The following is a 25207-nucleotide window of genomic DNA, read 5'->3' as shown; positions in this document are numbered from 1 at the left end:
CGAAAAAATAAAATAATGAAAGTCAGGGATGAGAAAAAGTTAAAAAGCTTCTTTTGTGTAAAATGTACACACGGACAAAACTGTTGGTACCCCTCGGTTAATGGAAGAAAAACCCACAATGCTCACAGAAATAATTTGAATCTGACAAAAGTAATAATAAATGAAAATTCTATGAAAATTAACCAATGAAAATCAGACATTGCTTTTGAACCGTGGTTTAACAGAATTATTTAAAAAATAAACCCATGAAACAGGCCTGGACAAAAATGATGGTACCCTTAACTTAATATTTTGTTGCACAACCTCTTGAGGCAATCACTGCAATGAAACCATTTGTGTAACTGTCAGTGAGACTTCTGCACCTCTCAGCAGGTATTCTGGTCCACTCCTCATCAGCAGACTGCTCCAGTTGTCTCAGGTTTGAAGGTTCCTTCTCCAGACGCCATGTTTCAGCTCCTTCCACAGATGTTCAATAGGATTTAGATCAGGGCTCATAGAGGCCACTTCAGAATAGTCCAATGTTTTCCTCTTAGCCGTTCTTGGCTGTTTTTAGCTGTGTGTTTTGCCTCATTATCCTGTTGCAAGACCCACGACCTGCGACTGAGACCAAGCTTTCTGACACTGGGCAGCACATTTCTCTCTAGAATACCTTGATAGTCATGAGATTTCATTGTACCTGCACAGATTCCAGACACCCTGTACCAGATGCAGCAAAGCAGCCCCAGAACATAACAGAACCTCCTCCATGTTCCACAGTAGGGACAGTGTTCTTTTCTTCATATGCTTCATTTCTGCATCTGTGAACATAGAGCTGATGTACCAAAAAGTTCCAGTTTTGTCTGGTCTGTCCATAGGACATTCTCCCAGAAGCTTTGTGGCTTGTCAACATGCAGTTTGGCAAATTCCAGTCTGGCTTTTTTATGATTTGTTTTCAACAATGGTGTCCTCCTTGGTCGTCTCCCATGAAGTCCACTTTGGTTCAAACAATGATGGATGGTGTGATCTGACACTGATGTAGCTTGACCTTGGAGTTCACCTTTAATGTCTTTAGAGGTTGTTCTGGGCTCTTTTGTTATCATTCCTATTATCCGTCTCTTCCATTTGTCATCAATTTTCCTCCTGAGGCCACGTCCAGGGAGGTTGGCTACAGTCCCATGGATCTTAAATTTCTGAATAATATGTGCAACTGTAGTCACAGGAACATCAAGCTGCTTGGAGATGGTCTTCTAGCCTTTACCTTTAACATGCTGGTCTATAATTTTCTTTCTAATCTCCTGAGACAACTCTCTCCTTGGCTTCCTCTGGTCCATGTTTAGTGTGGTTCACACCATGTCACCAAACAGCACAGTGACTACTGTAACCCTATAAATAGGCCGACTGACTGATTACAAGTTTGTAGACACCTGTGATGCTAATTAGAGGACACACCTTGATTGAACATGTCCCTATGGTCACATTATTTTCAGTCTTTTCTAGGGTTACCATCATTTTTGTCCAGGCCTGTTTCATGAATTTATTTTTTAAATAATTCTGTTAAACCACGGTTCAAAAGCAATGTCTGATTTTCATTGGTTAATTTTCATAGAATTTTTATTTATTATTACTTTTGTCAGTTTCAAATTATTTCTGTGACAATTGTGGGTTTCTCTTTCATTAACTGAGGGGTAGCAACTATTTTGTCCACGTGTGTAGGTCACTTTCCCTGAACAAAAGAAAATATTTTCCGTCCTCTGACCTCCCCACTGCCCCTAATAACTTCCATTCAGCCTCTAAGGGATGGTAAACAGGTGGAACATTACTCCAGAAGAAATGCACACAGATAAAACCAAATGCATGAAAGAAGAGCTTCTTTTATCAATGTTCTGATTGCTTCTTTGCTGATTCATAGCAGAAAAACAACATTTCTCCTGAGCACATGAAGCATTCTCAGGGTCTTAGTTAACTCTAATGGAAGACCAGATATTTGTTTTGGAAAGAAGCCGGTAAAAGCATTCATTTCCTCTGAAGGCAGAGGGACATCAGGCCTTTTGTTATTGTCCACTTTCTTTTCGCTTTCATGCCGCCGTTCATTAAGCGGGGCAAGGTTGAGAATACTTTCATATGATGGGGATTTATTTTCCAGTGCAGCTCTTCTGCCCTCAGGGGGAGCAGCCTGGGGCAGTATGGGGCGTCCCTTCCCAGCGATCACCACTTTATCCTTGTACAGAACATCATATATCAGCCAACAGCCTGCCCTGTCAGACATATTATGCAAATGATATGAAATGATAAAGTTAACTGAAATAGGATGCAAATTTACAGGCGAGGGTGGCTAAAATGGACCAGAGCTGAATGATTCTGGGAACAGAGCAGGGAGAGGAGTGTGAAGGTTCATGGCTCACAGTGTCACACATATTCAAATGGAAGTTATTGGGATGTGGAAAAGTTGTGGCTCCCGTGGCCTTTGGTTGCCAGGAGCGTTGTGACGGCTCCATTTGGTGGATCATGTGCATCAGGGAAAGAGTGATAACACAATAATTTCAATAAAATCAACCTTTACAGCTTAATGATTACCTGCATCATTTAATCTAGACTAAAAAATGACATTCTGGATGAGTCAATGGAGAGGTCCATGACTGCATGCTGACTGCATGTTGCTATAGAATCTACCCTTTGGAGTCAGACATTCCTACTAAAGGAAGACCAGATTTAAAAATAACATTTCAGAACAAGTTATTAGTCTTATAGCATTAATTCAATTCAATTTTATTTATATAGCGCCAATTACAGTCAAATTGTCTCGAGACGCTTTACAGAACCCATATGCCTGAACCCCAGAGCAAGCCAAAAGGCAACAGTGACAAGGAAAACACCCTTTTAACAGGGAAAAAAACCTCGAGCAGAACCCGGCTCTAATGTGGGGGGACCCATCTGCCTGCTGGCCGGGCGGGTTGAGAGGGACAGAAGAAGTAGAGAGGTAGAGATAGAGGGGTAGAGATAGAGGGGTAGAGGTAGAGATAGAGGGATACAGATAGAGGGGTAGAGATAGAGAGGTGGGGGGGTGGGACACAAGGACCATAAAACACAGCCACACATCTGAAGCATCCAGCATCCAGCTCTGGGACCAGGGACACTCGGAGAAAGGACACAGAAAGAAACAGAGTGAATGTAATGCAATAATGGTATATATAGTAAATACATAGGTAGTTAGAGAAGGGCTCAGTGCATCCAGAGAGGTTCCCCAGCAGTCTAGGCCTATAGCAGCATAACTAGGGGCAAACTAAAGGGACGTCAAGAGGGGAAGTCAGTTTTGCAAATGAAAACACCAGCTCACCCCGTCAGGGTCACCCAGTCAGCCCTAACTATAAGCTTTGTCAAAAAGGAAGGTTTTAAGCCTGGTCTTAAAAATAGAGAGGGTGTCCACCTCCCGAACCCAAACTGGGAGCTGGTTCCACAGGAGAGGAGCTGATAACTGAAGGCTCCGCCTCCCATTCTACTTTTAGAGAGAAGTTACAGGTCACTTCTCCAAGTAAGCCTGCAGTCTGAGAGCGAAGAGTTCTGCTAGGATAATATGGTACTATCAGGTCTTTAAGATATGATGGAGATTGGTTGTTAAGAGCTTTATATGTCAGAAGAAGGATTTTGAATTCTATTCTAGATTTAACAGGGAGCCAATGAAGAGAAACCAATATAGGAGAAATATGATCTCTCTTGCTAACTCCCGTCAGTACTCTGGCTGCAGCATTTTGGATCAGCTGTAGATGTTTCAGAGAGCTATTGGGACAACCTGATAATAAGGAATTACAGTAGTCAAGCCTAGAAGTAACAAATGCATGGACTAGTTTTTCTGCATCACTCTGAGACAGGATGTTCCTGATTTTCACAATATTTCTCAGGTGGAAAAAGGAAGTCCTACAGATTTGTTTTATGTGCGAGTTAAAGGACATGTCCTGGTCAAAGATAACACCGAGGTTCCTCACAGTAGTACTGGAGGCCAATGTAATGCCATCCAGAGTAACTATATGCTTTGAAAGCAATTCTCTAAGATGTTTGGGGCCAAATACAATGACTTCAGTCTTGTCTGAATTTAGTAGTAAGAAATTATAGGTCATCCAGGTCTTTATGTCCTTAAGACAATCTTGCAGTCTAGCTAGCTGATTAGTTTCATTTGGCTTCATAGATAAATACAATTGAGTGTCGTCAGCATAACAATGGAAATTAATACAGTGCTTCCTAATAATGTTGCCTAAGGGAAGCATGTATAATGTGAACAGTATTGGTCCTAAGACAGAACCCTGAGGAACTCCATGATTAACCCTAGTATGCTCAGAAGAGTCATTGTTGACATGCACAAACTGGAACCTGTCTGATAAGTAGGATTTAAACCAGTCCAGTGCTGTCCCTTTAATGCCAATAGAATGGTCTAGTCGCTGTAATAAAAGTTTGTGGTCGATTGTATCGAATGCTGCACTAAGGTCCAATAAAATAAGTATAGAGACCAGTCCATTATCTGACGCTATGAGAAGGTCATTAGTAACTTTCACCAGAGCTGTTTCTGTGCTATGATGCACTCTGAAGCCTGACTGAAACTCTTCAAACAGGCTATTCCTTTGTAAATGTTCATATAATTGATTTGCAACTGTTCTTTCCAGAATTTTAGAGAGAAATGGGAGGTTGGAAATTGGTCTATAGTTGGCTAAAACATCTGGATCTAGAGTGGGCTTTTTAAGTAAAGGTTTGATTACAGCAACCTTAAAAGCCTGTGGTACATAACCTGTTACTAGAGAGAGATTAATCAGATCTAACATTGAGGAATTAATTAAAGGTAAAGCCTCCTTGAACAGTCTAGTTGGGATAGGATCTAAAAGACATGTTGATGGTTTGGATGTAGAAACTATTGAAATTAGCTCAGAGAGATGTATGGGGGTGAAAAATTCTAAATATCCATCTGGTCTTACAGCCAATTCTAAAGTATCTGTACTCGATGATACATCTGTGACATTTGTAGGAAGGGCCAGAGTAATTTTTTCTCTAATCGTAATAATTTTATTTGTAAAGAAGCTCATGAAGTTGTTACTGCTCAAAGCTAAAGGAATACAAGGTTCAACAGAGCTCTGACTCTTTGTCAGCCTGGCTACAGTGCTGAAGAGAAACCTGGGGTTGTTCTTGTTTTCCTCTATTAAAGATGAATAATATGTTGTCCTGGCATTACGAAGAGCTTTTTTATAAATTACTAGACTTTTTTTCCAAGCTACATAAACTTCCTCTAAATTAGTGGAGTACCACTTCCTTTCCAGCTTTCGGGACGCCTGCTTTAAAGTCCGCAGCTGGGAATTATACCAAGGAGCAGGTCCTCTCTGAGATAGAACTTTCTTTTTTACAGGTGCAACACTATCAAGTGTTGTACGCAGTGAGGCTGCAGCATTATAAACAATATAATCCACTTCTGTGGGGGTAAAATTATAATATTTCCCTTCCATTATATCAGTAAGTGGTGCTGGACTAAATAGAGAGGGTATTATTTCCTTAAATTTAGTCACTGAATTGTGAGACAGACATCTACTGTAATGATATTTATTCTTAACTCCTATACAATCTATTGTTGTAAATTGAAATGTTATCATAAAATGGTCAGAAAGAAGAGGGTTCTGGGGAAATACTGTTAACTGTTTGATTTCTATGCCATAAGTCAGAACGAGGTCAAGAGTATGATTAAAACTATGAGTTGGTTTATTTACATGTTGAGAAAACCCAATTGAGTCTAATATTGAATTAAAAGCAGTCGTAAGGCTGTCACTGTCCACGTCAACATGAATGTTGAAGTCACCCACAATAATGACTTTATCTGAGCTGAGCACTAAATCAGATAAAAAGTCTGAGAATTGAGATAAAAACTCAGAGTAAGGAGCAGGAGGACGATATACAACAACAAATAAAACTGGTTTCTGAGCTTTTAAATCTGGATGAGAGAGACTGAGAGTAAGATTTTCAAATGAACTGTAACTAGGTTTAGGTCTCTGGTTCATTTTTAAGCTAGAGAGGTAAATTGCTGCCACTCCTCCTCCTCGGCCCGTGATTGGAGGAACATCACAGTTAGTATGACTAGTAGGAGTTGATTCATTTAGACTAACATATTCTTCCTGCTGCAACCAGGTTTCAGTCAAACAGAACAAATCAATCTGGTGATCGGTTATCAAATCATTTACTAACAGAGATTTAGACGAGAGAGATCTAATATTTAACAGACCACATTTAATTGTCCTGTTTCTTCGCTCAGTTGAAATAGTGGTATTAATTTTAATTAGATTTTTATGGTTACTATGTCTTTTGTTTAGTTTTGATTTGCTTAATTTATTGAATTTTGGTGGTCGGGGGACAGACACAGTCTCAATAAAGCTAAGTCATTTACTGGAGGGTGACAGCTGAGAGGAAACTGCAGAGAGGTGTGGAAGACTACAACTCTGCATCCTGGTCTGAACTCTGGGTTGTCATGCTTTAGGAGTTCTAATAAAATCAGCCATATTTCTAGAAATGAGAGCTGCACCAGCCAAAGTGGGATGGATGCCGTCTCTCCTAATCAGACCAGGTTTTCCCCAGAAAGAGCTCCAATTGTCTATAAAGCCAACGTCATTTCATTACGCTCCCCTTTCTCTCCCTGCAGCCATCCTTCCTTGAAGAATTACTTTTAAAACAAAATAAGCCCTTTTGACCAACTTAATAGCAATCCTAGAACATTATCGTCTAGAGTTTCTGTTCCTTTTAAGGTTCCGCTGGAGCCAAAAAAAATCCAATTAGTTTCATTTTGGGTAAAAATTTTTCTTTATCCTGTTGCCAAGATCCTGCAGTCAGCTCCAGATGGATGACTGAAACTGATATATTTCATATTAACAGGACTAACGTTGGATTTATGTCAGATAGCATTGGAAACTCCCCTCTGGTCCTTCTCAAGTCGATTATTGGGCGTCCATGTCGACCGTTTTCTGCAACTTTCTGAAACCAGCTATTGGATGTTCATGCTAGGACTGAGAGCCATTTAACTCCTCTTTCCTGGTGTGTTTTTGGACTTTTCATATCTCCAACCCAATGCAACACCATCAACATCTGGCTGGAAGGATTGTCTTAAAATGTTTGCAGTTTTCCCTGTTTTAAGATGACGGTGTTCCCTCTCACTTCTCCAGCTGCTGCATTTCCATCCAGCTGTTTTTATGTTCAAAAAGGTCTAAAAATCTGTGGATTAAATAAGTAATAAATGCAACCCAGTGTAATGGATACTGGTTTAGTGTCGAGGTTATGATGTACAGAAATCAACACAAGTTACTGCTGTTCGTAGAATTGTTCTAAGAGCAAATACCTGTATTATTGGTTGTTCAAAACGCTTTCCTTCATGTTCATACTGTCATGGTTTGTTTTCCTTCTTTTTAAGTTTGGTTGTCAGCTCATTCCATTCTTGTGCGAGTAACTTCAGTTAGTGCCACCTGCTGCTCATCTCCATAAACCAACTCGATATTTGCATAGCAGTAGTGGATTTTCTAAAAATTCAGGCAACTTTTTCAACACAGTTGGATTGACAACGAGCAAACACACCAGCATGACTGCTCCAAATAATTCTAAACATTTAATCTGTCAATGTAGGCAGACGTCTGATGTCTAACAAACCTCTGCAGACATGCCCAGACCTCTGAGTTGGAAGCTTTACTGTCATTAAACTGCATTACACCATGTGAATCTGACCTGAGTGCTGTTTTCGACTACATTTTCGGTTAGCATGCAGTAGCTGTAAACATACAGTACAACTGAGGCCAGTGGGAATCAATTATTCAGGTATTTGGGTAAAATGAGTGACAGGAACATCTGTAAATGTTATGGCATCCAACCAACATTTGAATGAACAGCATTTTACTCAAACACACAAAAGAAAGTGAGAGATTCATCCTCTACAGGCCTGAATCCATCATAGATGTTTCAGTCGGTTCACCAACAGACTGACTCTGATGCTGCTGATAAAACTAAGAACAGATCACCCAAACATTAATACCAGTCTCCCGACCCAAACATGAAAACCCCTCACTGTGATGACCGAGTGCTCTTCATTTCTTGTTTCCAAGACCCGAACTCTAATCAACATTCATCATCAGCTAAAACGATTTCCTCACTGCTCTTGAATGAGCACAGTTCACTTAATTATGAGAGATAATTATGTATTAAATCTACATTACACATGCTGTGGTTCCTTCATCATCTGAACGGACAGTCGGATGGTGACGTTCTACCATAAAACACAAACACGGTCATTTATAGTAAATTACATTCAGTTTCTAACGTGTTAATTTATTCTGTGTGAAAGAAAAGAAGGCTCACAGATAAATCCATTGTTTGGTTCTGTTGTGTGCGTTTCCACTCGGCTGTACTGAAGCTGAGATATGAACTGCTGCTGGTAAAAACTGATACCTGTCGTATTCACTTTATTGTACCACAATGTCAGCTCAGAAATAAACAATCAGAGAGTAGCTGTTCTCTAGGAATCAGGTCTGTTGTTGATTAATCCCCTCAGCCATCAGGAACACTTCAATCGATGGTGGCTCCTGACTGAGCTCTCCAGTGACTCAGTAAAACAAATATTCCTTCTACATACTGTTTTTTCTGTTTTTACACTGTAATTAGACGTTTTTAATACTCTTTTTTTAATATATTATATACACTACCAGTCAAAGGTTTGAACACACCTTCTCAATCAATACTTTTTATTTATTTGTATTATTTTCTACATTGTAGATTAATACTGAAGATTAACACTGTTTTGTTTACAACATAATTCCATCTGTGTTCTTTTATAGTTTTGATGTCTTCAGTATTAATCTACAATGTAGAGAATAATGAACTAAAAACCACTCAATGAGAAGGTGTGTCCAGACTTTTGACTAGTAGTGTATGTTTAAACATACACTAATAATACCAACAATTTTGCACCTTATGTCTTTGAGGAGAATGATCTGCAAGTTTATTGCAAGTTTTTCTGTATAGTGGTTTCCTTATTTCCCTGTACGGGATGAAGAACCATCCGTCTGTCTTATCTGGATTAATCGACTAGTTGATTGGTCAATAAAAGGCCTGAAATTGGTGAAAAATGTCAATCAGTGTTTCCCCAAGTCCAAGACGATCCATAAATGTCTTGTTTTGTCCACAAACCAAAGACAATGAGCTTAGCATCATATAGGAGGGAAAGAAACCAGAAAATGTTCAGTTTTAACATGCTGGAATCAGAGAGTTTTTACTTTTGCTTGAAAAAAACTCAAATCAATTAGCAAAATAGGTGGCAATTACCTTGATAGTTGATGCCTGATTGATCATAGCTGCGTCTCTAGTGGGAATAATCCTACATTTACTAGTAACAGAAAACCCAACACTTTATCCAAAGCCTAAGAACTCCACTACATGTTCTGAGTAACAAATCAGAGCCGTCTACTCTGTTAATGACATGAACAACTGAGCAGTTAGTAAAGTGTGCCAGTAACAGGTGTGCAAACAGATGTGTTGGCCAATACAAATCATCACAAGCTGCTCCCAATTACACCCACCATAAACATCTCCAGGCTGAAGCCCGTTAGATCTTAATATCCATGTCAATTGTTTCCCAATAACAATAATGGCCTCTTTCAGAGTGGCAGCAGGCGGCGTCTTGGTAGCTCATTCCCTTTGGAGTCTTTAGAAAAGATCAGAATCATTCTGTAGCAGCTTCATGCAACAAAACAGAGCAGATCAGCAGACTAATGCATTTTAACTCACTGGAAAATCTGCTTATAGCCCTGAAAGCTCAGTATTTTTGTACAACAGTAACATTTTGACTGATGAGAGCTCAAACAGAAATCTCTCTTGTGAAATAACCACAAATATTTTTTCTATTTTGGCAGAAAATGTACCCACAAGTAAAAAGCTTGAAGAGAAACTGCATTTTCAGGGCCTTTTTAAATGAAACAACCCACAGCTTCATAAAAAGGTCTGCACTCCTACTTGTTTAAAGGTTTATCTCACATAAAGCAAATCGTCCTGAAAACATCATGAAAACACTGAAGTTCCAGAGCTTCATGGAGATGTATGAGGTGTCTGCTGATGATGATGTTCAGGTGTTGGTCTGTACTGTTTAGCTAAAAGCCTAAATATTTTTTAAATGAACCTCTGAATGTGCCGAAGCAAACAAAAGGATGTCGGCTGTCTAATGACTAAAACATGACCGCTGTTCATTAATAATGGTGTCAGAAACGGCTGACAGCAGCTTCAGATGGCAGCTCATGTTAATACCCTCTGGTGGAATATTATTAACGAGTGAAAGCAGCATCTTTGTCTTATTGAGGCTCATCCAGGGTAGCTGCTTTCACCAGACAGATTCAATCATTTGTTGAACTTATTTATGAAGGGCCACTTAAGGGAGAACATCACAGTATCCAAATAATCATTTCAGCAACCAAACGAACATCTCCTAATTATTCCCCATAGAGCCGTTTATACACCGCAAAACTCAAAATCTTACCAAGTCTATTTGTCTTGTTTTTAGTCAAAATGTCTCATCCCACTGGATTTAAGATAAATTCACTGAACAAGTGACATTTTAGCAGATGGAGGAACTCGTTTTAAGACAATGCATCTTAAATATCTTGTTAAGTCAAACAACCTTGAAATTATCTTGTTTTGAGTTTAATTTTACAAGAAAACTGTTACAGCAGATTCAAAAGGCTCAGGAGCAGGAAATGAAACAGCACCAGCATAAACATTTTAAAATGTTTTTATTCACAACAAGAAACTCAATAGAAGAACTGGAACTAGAATCTTAGACAAAGAACTAAACTACTACTAGAGCTAAAAAAACAAAACCCATCTAGAGGTACAGAGGAATAACTACATGAACATGGAAACTGAAACTAAGGTTAACCCACACATGGTAACACCAAGGTAGGGAAACAACTGAAAATACAAAACTAACCCAGCCTAGACTACCAGTAATTATGAGCTGAAACCCCAGACTAAAGCTATCCTATGCAGAGCATAAAATACATTAAGTTAAATACGGAATGCTGATTATTTAATTCAACGTTTTAACAATACAAATAGTCTGGTGATACTAGGGCTTGGAGACTTAACTGATAAGCTGAGAAGAGTCCTTTTGGTTTGGCTTCATCCAGAACTCTCCCTCCAGGTGTTCACCATGTGCTTGGTAAGTTGGTATCAGTAGAACCCAGTCGTGGCAGATGTTTCCAGAGAAAGTCCTCTTCCCAGGTGTACGTTGATGTTCCCAGGTTAAGCTGGTGACAGGTGGAGATCCTCCGGAGAAGAAGGCAGAATCTGACCCGATGTAGGCCTGATGCAACCTGTCAGCCACACACTAACAGCACCCATACAGCCTTCTGTTATCCTGGACTCCATTTATAGACTCTTATGCTATTTTTTGTGGCATTTACAGGAACAATCAATATTATAGAACCCCCTTAAAATACAAGAGGGTCAGTATATAATTGCAGGACTTTTTGTATCATAGTTGACATTTTGTTTTGGCTGCCTATAACCAAACACCACATGGCATTTTAGAGAAAGATCTTTCTAAATATTATATATACAACTGAGTAAATTTAAATAGATATTGTAGTAAACCTGTTGACATGCGATAAATCCACACTCCACTCACCTAAAATGCTCACAAAACAGTCTGAAAATGACCAAAAAAGAAGCAAAATGAGCACAAAGACACACAAAACAACCACAAAACGACACAACATGACCACAAAAATGCACAAAATAACAAAAAATGACCACAGAAATACACAAAATGACCCAGTGAGACAGGTAATTATCATAAAAAGATACAAAATGACAGATTTCCATCTAAAATTTGATATACTGCCAAAAAGAAATATCTGTCATAATTATCTCAACTTAAAATAAAGAACACAATCCAAATTATTTCTGAATCAGCTCATTTTATTATTGTTTAGCTCATTAGAAGGTGGTGGGTATTAAATTTAGATGGTTATTTAGTTGACATTTTAGTGATATCCAGTCATTTTTCATTAATAAATGATTGTTTCCATAATAAATAATTATGGAATTTGTAAAGACATGATCGTAATGAACATAAAAACATTAGTTTTTTTACTTTTAATAAAATGTATGCAGAAAAATCCCATGGACTTCAGAAGTCCCTCAGTTATAGATTGACCCAAGACATTCTGGTGACGTGAACAGAATTTAATGAAAACAGATTAAAACTCTCTACCTAACACTGTGTTGGCCTCCATCAGCTGGATTTAGATCAGGGGAGTTCAGAAATCGGACCGAAACCTTGGGCTCTTGGTCGTGTTCCTCGAACCACTGATAGTAACAATTGAGTTTTGTATTTTTTGTATACGTATTTTTGTGTACATTTTGAAGTATTTCATTTGAAAAAGTCAATTCATAGAAACTTCCCAGATTTTGCAAAACAGTTTTTACGCTCACTGTAGGTGGATTATTCTAGAAACTATTTACTGCTCGTAATAGGAGATGGAAACACCTTTTTTAGGTAAACATTTTATTTACACGACTGGTCACCTGTTTCTGCAGCTTTCTTTGTTTTCGACTCCGGACAGCATGAAACATGAACAATACCAGCTGACTTTAAACTTAATTACAACTCCTGAAGACTTCTTTCCATTTTTCTCTTGTAGATGGCCAAACTTTTCCTGCTTTTGATTCTTTTTAGTGGTTGTTTTTCTGGATTCCTTTCCTCTATATATCACCTATCCTCCCATCTTTGACAGTCTGGTTTATTATCTCCAAGGTACTTAATGTAAAAAAAATCCTCCATTGTGATTTCATTTTATTACTTTTTTTTTAAAAAAATTGCTTCAAATTCAACTATATGGAAACACTGGTGGTGTTCAGGTTGGTGTTCTAAAGAGTAGAGAGCTGTAATTCCACCTTTCTGGTTCACTGTCGTTGCTTTTCTGAAGATCATTTCTAGCTTTCAGAAGAGATTGTCACTTTTCAACACTGAGAACTACTTAACTACAATTAGCAGACAAAACAAAAGTTGAAGTAGTAGCTAAGAATTCAATATTTTGTCCTCAGGAGTCAGTGATACCTCTAGAGGAGAGTGAATGTTGGTCAGGTAGACTGAAATGTGGAAATTGTACATATATTATAGTTTGCAACGTGTTTCCACTGCTCCTAATTGGCCACAAATTTCAGTTGTAAATAACATAAGAGTTTAAGGATGAATCAAAAACTGTTTCCCAAACTCCTTTAATTCAGTCCAGACAGCATAAAGAGTTTTAGGACAGTATGTCGACTCATAATCCTGCAGATACCAGATGTTTCTGTTCAGCCGGCAGCTCTGAGGAGAACCAATCTCCTGTATTCTGAGCCAGTTCTTCCTGCGTTATCGCTTCATTATTGTGTGATATAGCACTGAATGACAGGACAGATGGAGGTCAGGGAGTGCAGGTCAAGTAACAAACGCTGAGCACCTGACTCACAGAATATCTGCTCAAAGCTTGAGGAGCCTCTGGAGTTTTTTCATCCCTCCAGTTGTCCTCCTGCAGCATTTCTTCCCTGCTAGTTTATTATCTAATTGGAATTGGCATGTTTTATTCCAGCGTTGACACTAATGCTCTGTATTTTTGTCTTCCTCCCTCCTTCCATCTCTTATCAGGCTGGGTAAAATTGTCGTGTGTGGATTCTTGCAGCCACAGGATATGACCCTCGCTGTGGTTTAAACCTAATCTCCACAGTCACATATCAGCTCTTACAGATCTCCAACCTCTGCGGTATCATTTCAATCCAGCCCTCCAGCCTGCAGAGGATGATTCCTGCCCACTGGAAAATACCCATTTTCTCATTTATTGCCTTGGGTTGTGCTCTCTCTCCATCCCACCTACACTGTCCATCTCCTGGTGTTGGCTGAACGCTCCACCAACGCTCTAACCGGCCGCCCAGATCCAGCTAATTGTGCGTATAAATTGGGATTGATGTCATGTTCTCTCCACTGTGTCCTCTCTCCCTGTAGGCTGGAGCCTCGTCCCTCAGGTTTTACGTCCAGATTCTCCTGCTGTTGACTCCTCGTTCTAAACTGCTGTTCGTCCCTGAGCGTCCAGGTGTGCTGAGCGATGAAGATCCCTCTGTGGTTCCTGGTGGTGCTGCTGGCTTGTCTCTTCACTCCTGGACACAGCGACTGTCAGGGGGAATGCGTGGCCTGCGGGGTTCTCCTGCAGCAGCAGCAGATGCAGCAAGCCTTCAACACTATGGTGAGTCCGTGTCAGTCTACATGCCGTTGGTCTACGTGAGCGTGTGGTTGGTCTACGTGTGGTTGTTGGTCTACTTGAGCATGTGATTGTTGGTCTACGTGTGGTTGTTGGTCTACGTGTTGTTGTCGGTCTACATGAGCGTGTCGTTGGTCTACGTGTGGTTGTCGGTCTAATTGAGCGTGTGATTGTTGGTCAGGGTTAGGGTAGGGTTAGGTCTGGTCTACGTGTCATTGGTGGTCTACGTGTTGTTGGTCTACGTGTTGTTGTTGGTCTATGTGTCGTTGTTGGTCTACGTGTCGCTGTCGGTCTACGTGTTGTTGGTCTATGTGTCGTTGGTCTACGTGTTGTTGGTCTACGTGTCATTGTCGGTCTACGTGTTGTCGGTCTACGTGTTGTTTTTGGTCTACGTGTTGTTGGTCTACGTGTTGGTTTTGGTCTACGTGTTGTTGGTCTACGTCTTGTTGGTCTACCTGTCGTTGTCGGTCTACGTGTCGTCGTTGGTCTACGTGTCGTTGTTGGTCTATGTGTTGTCGGTCTATGTGTTGTTGTTGGTCTACGTGTCGTTGGTCTACGTGTCGTTGGTCTACGTGTTGTTGTTGGTCTACGTGTTGTTGGTCTACGTGTCATTGGTGGTCTACGTGTTGTTGGTCTACGTGTTGTTGTTGGTCTACGTGTTGTTGTCGGTCTACGTGTTGTTGTCGGTCTACGTGTTGTTGGTCTACGTGTTGTTGTAGGTCTACGTGTCGTTGGTCTATGTGTTGTTGTTGGTCTACGTGAGTCACTGCTGATCAGGACGTCCACATCATGCTCTGTCAACACTGTGGGTGTCTGTGTGGATACAGCTGCTCTCTGGTAGAGCTTTGTTAGTTCTTGTCAGTCTTGATAAAAGGTAATTTGTACGGTTTGAAAATTCTGCCTGTATTCTGTTTACTGGGGCATAATTACTTTAATTATGTTTTTGAGTCATCACGGTGGTCCAGGAGCTAATGTGCATACCAATTAACTTCTCCTGTGTGCCTCTAAGAGCTGTTTAGCTACAGAACAAATAAGGTAAAAGTGGAAAAGTAAAAGGAAGACAAGGAACAGGAATATTTGGGAAAATTTCTAACGTTGGCGCCCTCTAGTGGCCGCATTAAAACGTAACATAAAATATAAACAGCATGCAAATGGTTTTCCTTTCTGACCTATAGAAAAAGTTAAAACTCTAATTTCTCTTGTTCAGGTCATTAAAAGGTTCACTTTAACCAGTTGTGCATTAAAGGTTTTTATGTTCTTCAACAAGTTCTCCATCACTGAAATAATTCCTGTAAAGGAAATCAATCAGATAGCTTGACCAGCACACAAACAATCCTTAACCCTCCTGTTGTCCTCATTTACTAGCACCAAAAAACATTGTTTCCTTGTCTGAAAAAAATCCAAAAATTCAGCAAAAAAATTCCCCAAATTTCTGAAAATTTGCAAAACCTTCAAGAAGAAAATTCCAATAATGCCTTAAAAGTTTTATAAAAAAAAAAAAAAAAACTCCAAATTTGGCAAGAAAATTCTTGTAAATATTTTCAAAATATTTGTAAAAATCTTCCAAAAAAATCCTAAAAATATCTAAAGTGATTCCATATATATCATATATGGAATCACTTTAGATATTTTTAGGATTTTTTCTTGAAAGATTTTATTAATTTTTAAAAAATATTTACAATATATATATATATATATATATTTTTTTTTTTAAAAAAAAATATATTTTTTATTTCTTGCCAAATTTGGGGATTTTTTTAAAAAATAAAATTTTAAGGGAAACTCTTAAGGAATTTTAAAAAATTTATTCCTGAAGATTTTGCAAATTTTTATAAATTTGGGGGAATTTTTTTGCTGAATTTTTGGATTTTTTTCAGACAAGGAAACAATATTTTTTGGTACCCGTAAATGAGGACAAAACAGGAGGGTTAAACATGATTGTGTGTTAAATCCGTTGTTTTTAACTGGATGTACTGTCATTCTGGGCCAGATCTCTGTTGTAAACAAGATCTTGGATCTAATTGGGATAAACCTGGTTAAATAAAGGTAACAATAATAAATAGCTGAAGGAAGTGGAGGACCAGCAGCAGTAGGTAGAGTAGACACAGAGCAGAATGTTGGGAATGCGTAGTGTTATTTCTGTCATATCAGAGGAGGATTTTTTGCTCTTCTGTCTGCTGTTCTTGTGCAACGCTTCGTGACCGGCATGAAGCTGCAGCCTCTGCACCGGGAGGATCTCCGGACTTTAAAAACTTCAACACGCCACACAATCTCATTTCCAAACAGTCCGATCCACGTCAGCAGGTAAAAATAGTCGGTGGGCGTCGGTGAACACCAGCAGGACGGCTAATTTAGCTGATAATGATGCAGAGAAAGACAGCTGGGACCTTTTTGGAAGTTGTAATGGAACTCTGTAATTGACTGCTGCTCGGTGTGGTGAGCCCCCGCTTATATCAGTGACTGACACATTTTATCAGCTCCTCATTGTGTTAGCTGCCTTCCCATCGAGCCACAGATGGAATCCACCGAGCAATTCCATTGTTTCCTGAAGGAGCGTGTGTGCGGCCACCGCTGTTTGTTAGAATGTCAGGACCCGTTGATTTATGCCTGCAGACATCAGACAAGGACACAGACTTACAGTATCTTACCGTTCTCTGAGTGCAGTCATTAATTGGTGGTATCCTCTGGGTTAAAGGCCAGTTTTTATTTAGATCTGTGCAGATTGTCAGTGATGAGGATTCCTGTAGGGTCGGTCCATCTCTAATCAGAACATTTAGAGAACAATTTCTGCTTTTATTTGAATGAAATGTTTACAGCATAAAATCTGGATGTTTATAAATCCATCCATTCATCATCTATACACCGCTTGATCCTCATCAGGGTCATGGGGGGGCTGGAGTCTATCCCAGCTGACTCAGGTGAAGGCAGGGGACACCCTAGACAGGTCACCAGTCTGTCACAGGGCTACATACAGAGACAAACAATCACTCTCACATTCACACCTACGGGCAATTTAGAATGATCAATTAACCTCAGCATATTTTTGGACTGTGGGAGGAAGCCGGAGTACCCGGAGAAAACCCACGCATGCACAGGGAGAACATGCAAACTCCATGCAGAAAGATCCCGGGAAGGCCGGGACGCAAACCAGGGATCTTCTTGCTGCAAGGCGAAAGTGCTAACCACTACACCACTGTGCAGCCCCGATGTTTATAAAGATATTTGATATGTTTATTTATATTTATATTCCAAGATAATTTTTGTTAAAGCCTGTTGATCCATTTTTTGCATTTTTTGAGGCTAAGTTTAAACAACAATAACTCAGAAACTATTGAACATTGAAGCCTGAATTTTTCACTGTTGCTTCTCATCATGTCCTTGATTCAGATTGTCCAAAAATGCTGTCAATAATTTCTACCGCAGCATCCAGAATTAAACCAGGAAAGAGTTAGAAAAAGGTGCACAATAAAGACAACAACTAAAATAGCCCCCAATCACTGAGATGCAGATTCACAGGGGACTAGTAATATCACAGGACGTCACTGTTTGGTGAAATATGGTCGGGAATTTACGGTGGAAATATTACATTACAAATTACAGACATGGAGCATTAAGATCACAGATATCCTCCACAATTATTGCAGCTCACCACTGGTCCCGAGGTAAAACCGATCCCGTGTGAATAGAGCTTCAGTTACAGTGACATCATGCTGCTATCTGGCAATGATACAGAAATCTTTAACCAATCCGTGGATCCAGACTATAAGCCGCATCTCTGCCAAAATCTAATCACTTGGTCCTTGTGTTATTTCTGACCTTCCCTGAACATTTAATCTACATCCTTTAGTGCGTTTCTGAGTAATGTTGTGTACAGACGGAATAACAGACAGACAGACAAACATACAGCAATCATCACATAACTTTCCACAATAATAATGAGGATAAATTTGCTTTTAAATATAAAATATTGGGAAACTAAAATGAACAAAAACCTCATTTTTGTTTACGTTTCCTAACTGATCGAACAGATAGAACAAGATGGACCACAAAAACAATAGTATAAACTAATTCAAGTAGTGTTTGGAGTTTGACAATGGTTCTCAAGATGAAACTAAGAAAAATAATTTTTAATATTGGCACTTTATTGTCACTTCTGTCTTTGAGTGTAGATGTTAAGAAGAATTATAAACCCTTAGAGATTATTTCTCCAGTTTACTATGATGTTTTGGCAAAACAGTGGATGATTATGAGACCAGATCCAGAACAGAAATGTAAAAGCACATTACTACATAAGAACAATACATCCCAAACCACTACAGATATTGTGAATGTGTTTTTTAATCTCTTTGTCCTCACTTTGCTTATTCCATCTCCTTGTAGTTGTTGTGAATCTCTTTGGAGTCATCTTAGATCTCATTTTCTGTCTCATTGCAGTTGTTTTATCTGTTTCCGTGCCCATTTTGTGCCTCTTTGTAGTCGTGTCCTTCTCTTTGTGTTTGCTCTGCATCTCTTTGTGGCCATTTGATTGACGATGTAGCAAGTAATTCCAAAGAGAGAGTCAAACGGTGGCTCCCCTGGGTTTCACGCTCCATCAGAGCTGCCTGTCAGATGGCTGAATAACGCTGGAGTTCCCTCCTTCTACGCTCTGGTGTCAGAATGGAGGGTCTGTCTGATCGTTTTCATGTTCTGACAGTCGCTGCACACAATGATTGGTGAGGGAGCCAGAGTTTGAACTTTTCTTCTGTTTGTCGTTGTAATACAGCTGTTTCCTCACTGCCGATGTCTTCCTGGACAAATAACTGAATCCAGATGTAAATTACTATCACAGCTTTTCACTCCACCTTCCAACATAGCAACAGGTAGAAACACAACGGGTCTACCCATTATCAAAAGCAAAATTTAGCATTTTTCTTACTACAGGAAGTCCTCGGTTTACGACATCCTCGACCTACAGCGTTTCATTGTTACATCAGAACTGGTTACGTAGAACTATTTGATGAGCAGAGCGGATGAATACGTCGTCACATGGTGCTATCAGACAGCTTTGTTTCCATTCTCTGGTTGTACACCACCTTGGATTGTGCTACATTCACTAACTTTTTGTCCTTCATTATGGCTCCCAGTATAAGTCAGACTCTTCTGATGCTTGGAAGAAAAGGAAAGCATCTCCATGGAAGTGAAATTAGATAGAATAAAACGCTGGGAACAGGAAGAAACACCGACCAACATGGGTCAAGTTGTAAAAACAGGTCAATATATTGTAGTGACCCTCTGTGATGAATGAGTGAGACTTTATCTGGTTCTCTGCTGGTTTATTGAACCTTCACACAGGCTACTGTGGACCGTAGCCAACGCCAGAATAACTAGAAAAACCCCATAACTTAGCTCCAGAATTAGCCACCGTTCCCAGCTCTCTCTACCGCTGACTCTCAGCCAATCAGAGGTGAGCTAACTAAACATGGCACGTTCGCTGACATTAGGTAAATCTGGAACTGAACAATAAACATTGAAACCTCAACCTCAACCTCAACCGGAGTTAAGACTTATGGTGAAAATCAACTTGTGTAGATCAGTAGGAACGAAACTCTGATGGAAGTTGAGGACCTCCTGTACTGGTATCATATGTGTCCATGCTGCAGTCAGAGGTAAATGTACTGTAAATAACGGAGGCAGAGCTAATTACATGTTAATTTGTCTTAATTTAGGTTGTTACACAGCATTTTTCAACATCGAGTTCTGTGGAAAAAAGATATCTATAGCTGTGATTGGCCGATATCGGCTCATAATATCGGCCTACTGATACATCGTTCAGACTGTTTTCTAAAACCAAACATGAACTTCTTTAAAACTTAATGTTGTGTTTAAGGGCCAACCCTGACCTGCCGCCTCTAAAATAAATCCTGTGATGCAAACTCATCTCGGAGAATCCTCACGGCCATTTTATCCTCTCATCCTCACGGGTCTATAAAAGCTGGACGCCCTGCACGCTCGCTCACACATCTCCTCCCATAAACTGTTCTAGATTGGCCCATTGATCTGACGGAGAATCCCTGGTGTGCTCATTTCATTTACGATGGATAATTAATTTCCGTTGATAGATCCGCAGCGGAACTCCCTCTTCTCTCCTTCCTTTGATGTGAGCAGGTTTTCTGATAACAATGTAATTTATCTCGTTTGAAGCCAGATTTGACGAGTAAATTGGATTTGCTTCTTACCTCAAACTGAAATTTAACTCGGAGGGCACGAGAGTTTAAGAGAAAGGAGGGATGTGGACGCATAAATCTCAGCAGTATGGCAGCTCTAGAATATTCTCAGATGCATTTACTGTGTCCAAAGAAATAATGTGCTGCAGGTTTTCCACATTTAAGGGTATCAATGAGAAACTGAGTCTTATTTTGATTTAAGAGGTGAAATATCAGCAGCACATTTACTAATATGAAAAAATAATGAAAAATGTTGCTCTTGCTGCTTAACCCTCATGTTGTCCTGTGAGTCAAAACTGACCCATTTTACAGTTTGAAAATGTGGGGAAAAATATATTTTCACAGTGAAACTTCTGATGTCGCCATTTTCAACATTTTCGGGAAATATTTTTTGGTGGAAAAAAAGAAATGTTAAAAATGTTTCTTAAGAACATTCATAAAAAAAAATCAACCAAAATCCAGCGAATTTCACTGGATTTTGGTTGATTTTTATGTGAATGTTCTTCAAGAAAATATTATAAGTTTTACTGATATATATGAAATCACTTTAGATATTTTTAGGTTTTTTGGAAGATTTTTACTAATTCTTTGAAAATATTTTCAAGAATTTTCTTGCCAAATTTGGGGGATTTTTTTTTAAAAATAAAACTTTTAAGGGAAACTTTTAAGGAATTATTGGAATTTTCTTCCTGAAAGTTTTGCAAATTTTCAGAAATTTGGGGAATTTTTTTTTTGCTGAATTTTTGGATTTTTTTCAGACAAGGAAACAATATTTTTTGGTGCCTGTAAGTGAGGACAACAGGAGGGTTAAAAATGGCTTTATTAGTATCAGAAATGTTCTTCAGATGCTCTTCATGTGTCCTTGGCTGTGGAGGCGTGAAGCCAGGCTGTCAGATGTGATGATAATAAGACGAGAAAGTCATTAAAACTGCAGGAGTCAGTGATTTAGCGCTAGCAAAGTTCTTTCTCTATCAAAAGTTCAATTTCAAACCATGATATCCTCATTTTAGGAGCATTTTATGAGCAAAACATTATCAGAAGTTGAAGAGCCAATCAGAAATAAATAGTTCTCATAAAAGGAAATCATTTAGCAGCTGTCCTTCAGACTGGTTTTAATTTCTCCTGTCAGTCGCTCTGCAACAGTAGATGTCACATTTACCAAATGATGGACGTCTCATATTGGCATTAACTTTCCATATATGCTGAACACAGCAGGAACATGGTCCATTAACTCCCATGACCCAGAGGGGATCTGGGTTAGATGCAGCAGAGTAGGAGGAGGGATGACTGTATGATAGAAATGTATGGCTTGTGGAGGATATATATATATATATATATATATATATATATATATATATATATATATATATATATATATATATATTAAAAAAAAAGTTTTATGTTTTATTGCATCTTTTTTATGTAACCATCTATTTTTGCTGGTTGATAGAAAAACACACACAGGTTTGTTTTATTAACCCTCATGTTGTCCTGTGGGTCAAACTGACCTGTTTTGAAATTTGAAAATGTGGAGAAAAAATATATTTTCACAGTGAAACTTCTGATGTCCACATTTTCAACATTTTGGGGAAATCTTTGAACATTTTTTGGTGGAAAAAAAGTAATGTTAAAAATCCAGTGAGATTTTTTTTGTGAATTTTCTTAACAAATATTTTTAACATTTCTTTTTTCCACCAAAAATGTTCAAAGATTTCCCCAAAATGTTGAAAATGTGGACATCAGAAGTTTCACTGTGAAAATATATTTTTTCTCCACATTTTCAGACTTCAAAACGGGTCAATTTTAACCCGCAGGACAACAGGAAGGTTAAATGTGAGCATTTTCAGAATGAACTTTTTACACTAAAACAAAGGAACCATTAGGAGTTGTGGTTATTTCTAGGTTATTATGCTGTGGTTTTACTGGTCCGGTCCACTGGAGATCTGACTGGGCTGAATGTGGAACCTGAACGAACATGTGCTGGCCTCTCCTGTCCTAAAGTGTCCCCGTGTCTGTCCCTCCACAGGTGTGTCTGCTGGAGTGTGAGGGTCACGTCTCCTCCTCGCTCACCTGGGAGGTCTGTAAACGAGCCGTGAAGCTGTCGCAGCATCCTGCTCTTCCTGAGGGCGGCGCTGTGTTCAGGAGGACGGGAGAGGAGCTGCAGCTGACCTCTCTGGACCTGGACTCTGACAGCGAGCGTTTCCAGGACGAGGACCAGACCCTGGAGCAGCGCAGCGTCCGCTACGACTCCTCCCAGGACGGGGAGGACGAGGGGAGGCAGCCGAGGGAGGAGCTGGGAGGGGACGAGGACGACGGATCCGAGGGTCTCTCCTTGTCCAAACGCTTCGGAGGCTTCCAGAGGGGCCGCCACGGGTACAGGAAGCTGATTGGCTCCCCCGTCAGGCCCCTACAGAAGCGCTACGGCGGCTTCATAGGCGTCCGGAAATCCGCCCGCAAATGGAACAGTCAGAAACGAGTGAACCAGCTGCTGAGGCAGTACCTGGGAATGAGGAGCAGCCGCAGCGGCAGGTTCAACAACAACCCCGTGACTCGGGTCTGGAGGCAAAACAAACTGTAACCTGCCCCTGTTGCCCCCTCACTCCACCCATCCTGCCCCAGTTACCTCAACCCCGTTTGTTTTTTCTAGCAGCTCGCTCCAGTTTGAACTGGGACGTCACCATCATGAACAGATCCGCCTGCACCTCTGTGTCTCTGAGTAAAGAATGTTTGGTGTCCTCTGATTCAGCATCTTTACATCCATCCTGTGAAATAAAACAGTTAGAGAAGTGCAATTGAATATATTTTTGTGTGTCAGTATAATAAAAGGGGCCAAATGAGATTGGAAAACTGGTTTACTGGAGGTTTTTCTAACCTGTGGGTGTGATATTTAACCCTCCTGTCATCCTGTGGGTCAAACTGACCCGTTTTAAAGTTTGAAAATGTGGAAAAAAATATTTTCACAGTGAAACTTCTGATGTCCACATTTTCAACATTTTTGGGAAATACCATTTTTCAGTGGAAAAAAAGAAATGTTAAAAATGTTTCTTAAGAACATTCACATAAAAATCGTGAATGTTCTTAAGAAAATACCAGAAGTTTTACTGATATATATGGAATCACTTTAGATATTTTTAGGATTTTTTTGGAAGATTTTTACTCATTTTTAAAAAATATTTACAAGAATTTTCTTGCCAGATTTGGGGGATTTTTAAAAAATAAAACTTTTAAGGGAAACTTTTAAGGATTTATTGGAATTTTCTTCCTGAAGGTTTTGCAAATTTTCAGAAATTTGGGGAATTTTTTTGCTGAATTTTTGGATTTTTGTCAGACAAGGAAACAATATTTTTTGGAGCTCATAAATGAGGACAACGGGAGGGTTAAAATGTTGATGAATGCACTTTGATGTGTGGATGGACTAAAGTCACAGCTTCAGCAGATCTTTGCACTCTGTAGGTTGTTTATGTGGGACATTTAAAGGGACTAAACACGTCATAAAAGCTATTTGTCTTCACCTGGACGACGTCAGAGCAGACACCAGCTGCAGAATTAGACTAGAAGTGGACGGCTCTGTGTAAATATAGTGGGACTGTGGGTTTGCTGGAGCACAAACTGTTAATTACTGCTATAAGAATCCAATTTTCTGCTTAAGAAACTCAATTAATTAAACACAACAGAGGTAAAATTGGTTCTCCGAAGTTTTGAAATTCAACAAAACTCATCGTTTCTCAAAAAAGCCTCTCCCCAACTGCTTCATTAGCACTTATTCTTCTATTGTGTTCTGATTTTGGACATTGAGTCGAGGTTTTAATGCAAATCTTGAGTTTTTGTTGAGTGTTTTCCTCCTTTCAGGCTCCTCTCAGTGGAACGATACTGTCCTCTAGTGTCTGAAGAGCAGATATGCTGCTCCTGGGTCAGTTTTCTCATGTCTTCAGGAACATTTGATGTAATTCTTCACATTGACACTCGTTTGGCAGAAAGACAAATCAGACATATTCCTAAAAAAACACCGCCTAGTCCTCTGACTTCTCATAGTATTAATATTTTCTGTATGACAGCTGATAATTCATCCTTTTCCCTCCATTTTTGAGGACTTCTTCCTTTCCCAAATCAAAAGTCTAAAGATAGAGGGTGTCTGTGCTTTATTTCTGGATTGTAAAACCCTGAGAGGCACATTAGGGATTCATGATATTAATATTTATAAATAAAATTCACATCATATTGACAACATCTGAGGAACTGTATGAAAATTATTAGGACGAGGAGAAGGGACTGAACCAGCATCTCCAAAAAATTTCACTTAACAGGGACAATTAATTTCTCTATTAATGACTAAAATAAGGAATAGTATTTAAACAGTCTACTTGGATTTAAAGCATCCTAATGTGTCAAATTAAAACAGTAATTAGAACTATTTTTTCTTTTTTCCTTGAATATTTCTGTTCATTAGAACCATGAATGTACAAAGTGGAAGTGGAATTATGAATTAATAGCAGAAATACTGAATGTAAGCTGCTTAAATTTGAGAAAAACAAGTCCAGAAGCATTTATTCATGCATCTGGATGAGCTCTTCGATTGAAGGTTTGGATTATTTATGGCCCATGCCAAAATCTTAAATGGTAAAATTCCAAGCTGAGGTGATATTTACTCTAAACGTTCAGTGAAAAGTAGTCAAATCATTTTCCTTCGGTCCCTAACGAACCCACATTTATGGAACTGAGACAGCAATAATTTAAAGTGTT

At 39.3% G+C, this 25207-nt stretch overlaps 1 protein-coding gene across 1 annotated transcript in view; it reads left to right on the top strand.

Annotated features, from left to right (window-relative positions):
* The window catches only part of pnocb (prepronociceptin b), a 32189-nt gene extending 8875 nt beyond the window's left edge, over positions 1–23314 (top strand). Inside the window, exons 2-3 of the mRNA XM_023274385.3 lie at positions 14012–14249; positions 22494–23314. Of these exons, the coding sequence (XP_023130153.1) occupies positions 14112–14249; positions 22494–23045 (690 nt within the window). The 5' untranslated portion in view covers positions 14012–14111 and the 3' untranslated portion in view covers positions 23046–23314. The remainder of the gene's footprint in view (positions 1–14011; positions 14250–22493) is intronic.
* Positions 23315–25207: the final 1893 nt, after the last annotated feature.

Source organism: Amphiprion ocellaris, chromosome 12 (assembly GCF_022539595.1).
Source record: "Amphiprion ocellaris isolate individual 3 ecotype Okinawa chromosome 12, ASM2253959v1, whole genome shotgun sequence".
Classification (NCBI taxonomy): Eukaryota; Metazoa; Chordata; class Actinopteri; family Pomacentridae; genus Amphiprion; species Amphiprion ocellaris.
Note: the sequence above shows the minus strand (reverse complement) of the source record. Positions and strands in the feature narration are given on the sequence as shown.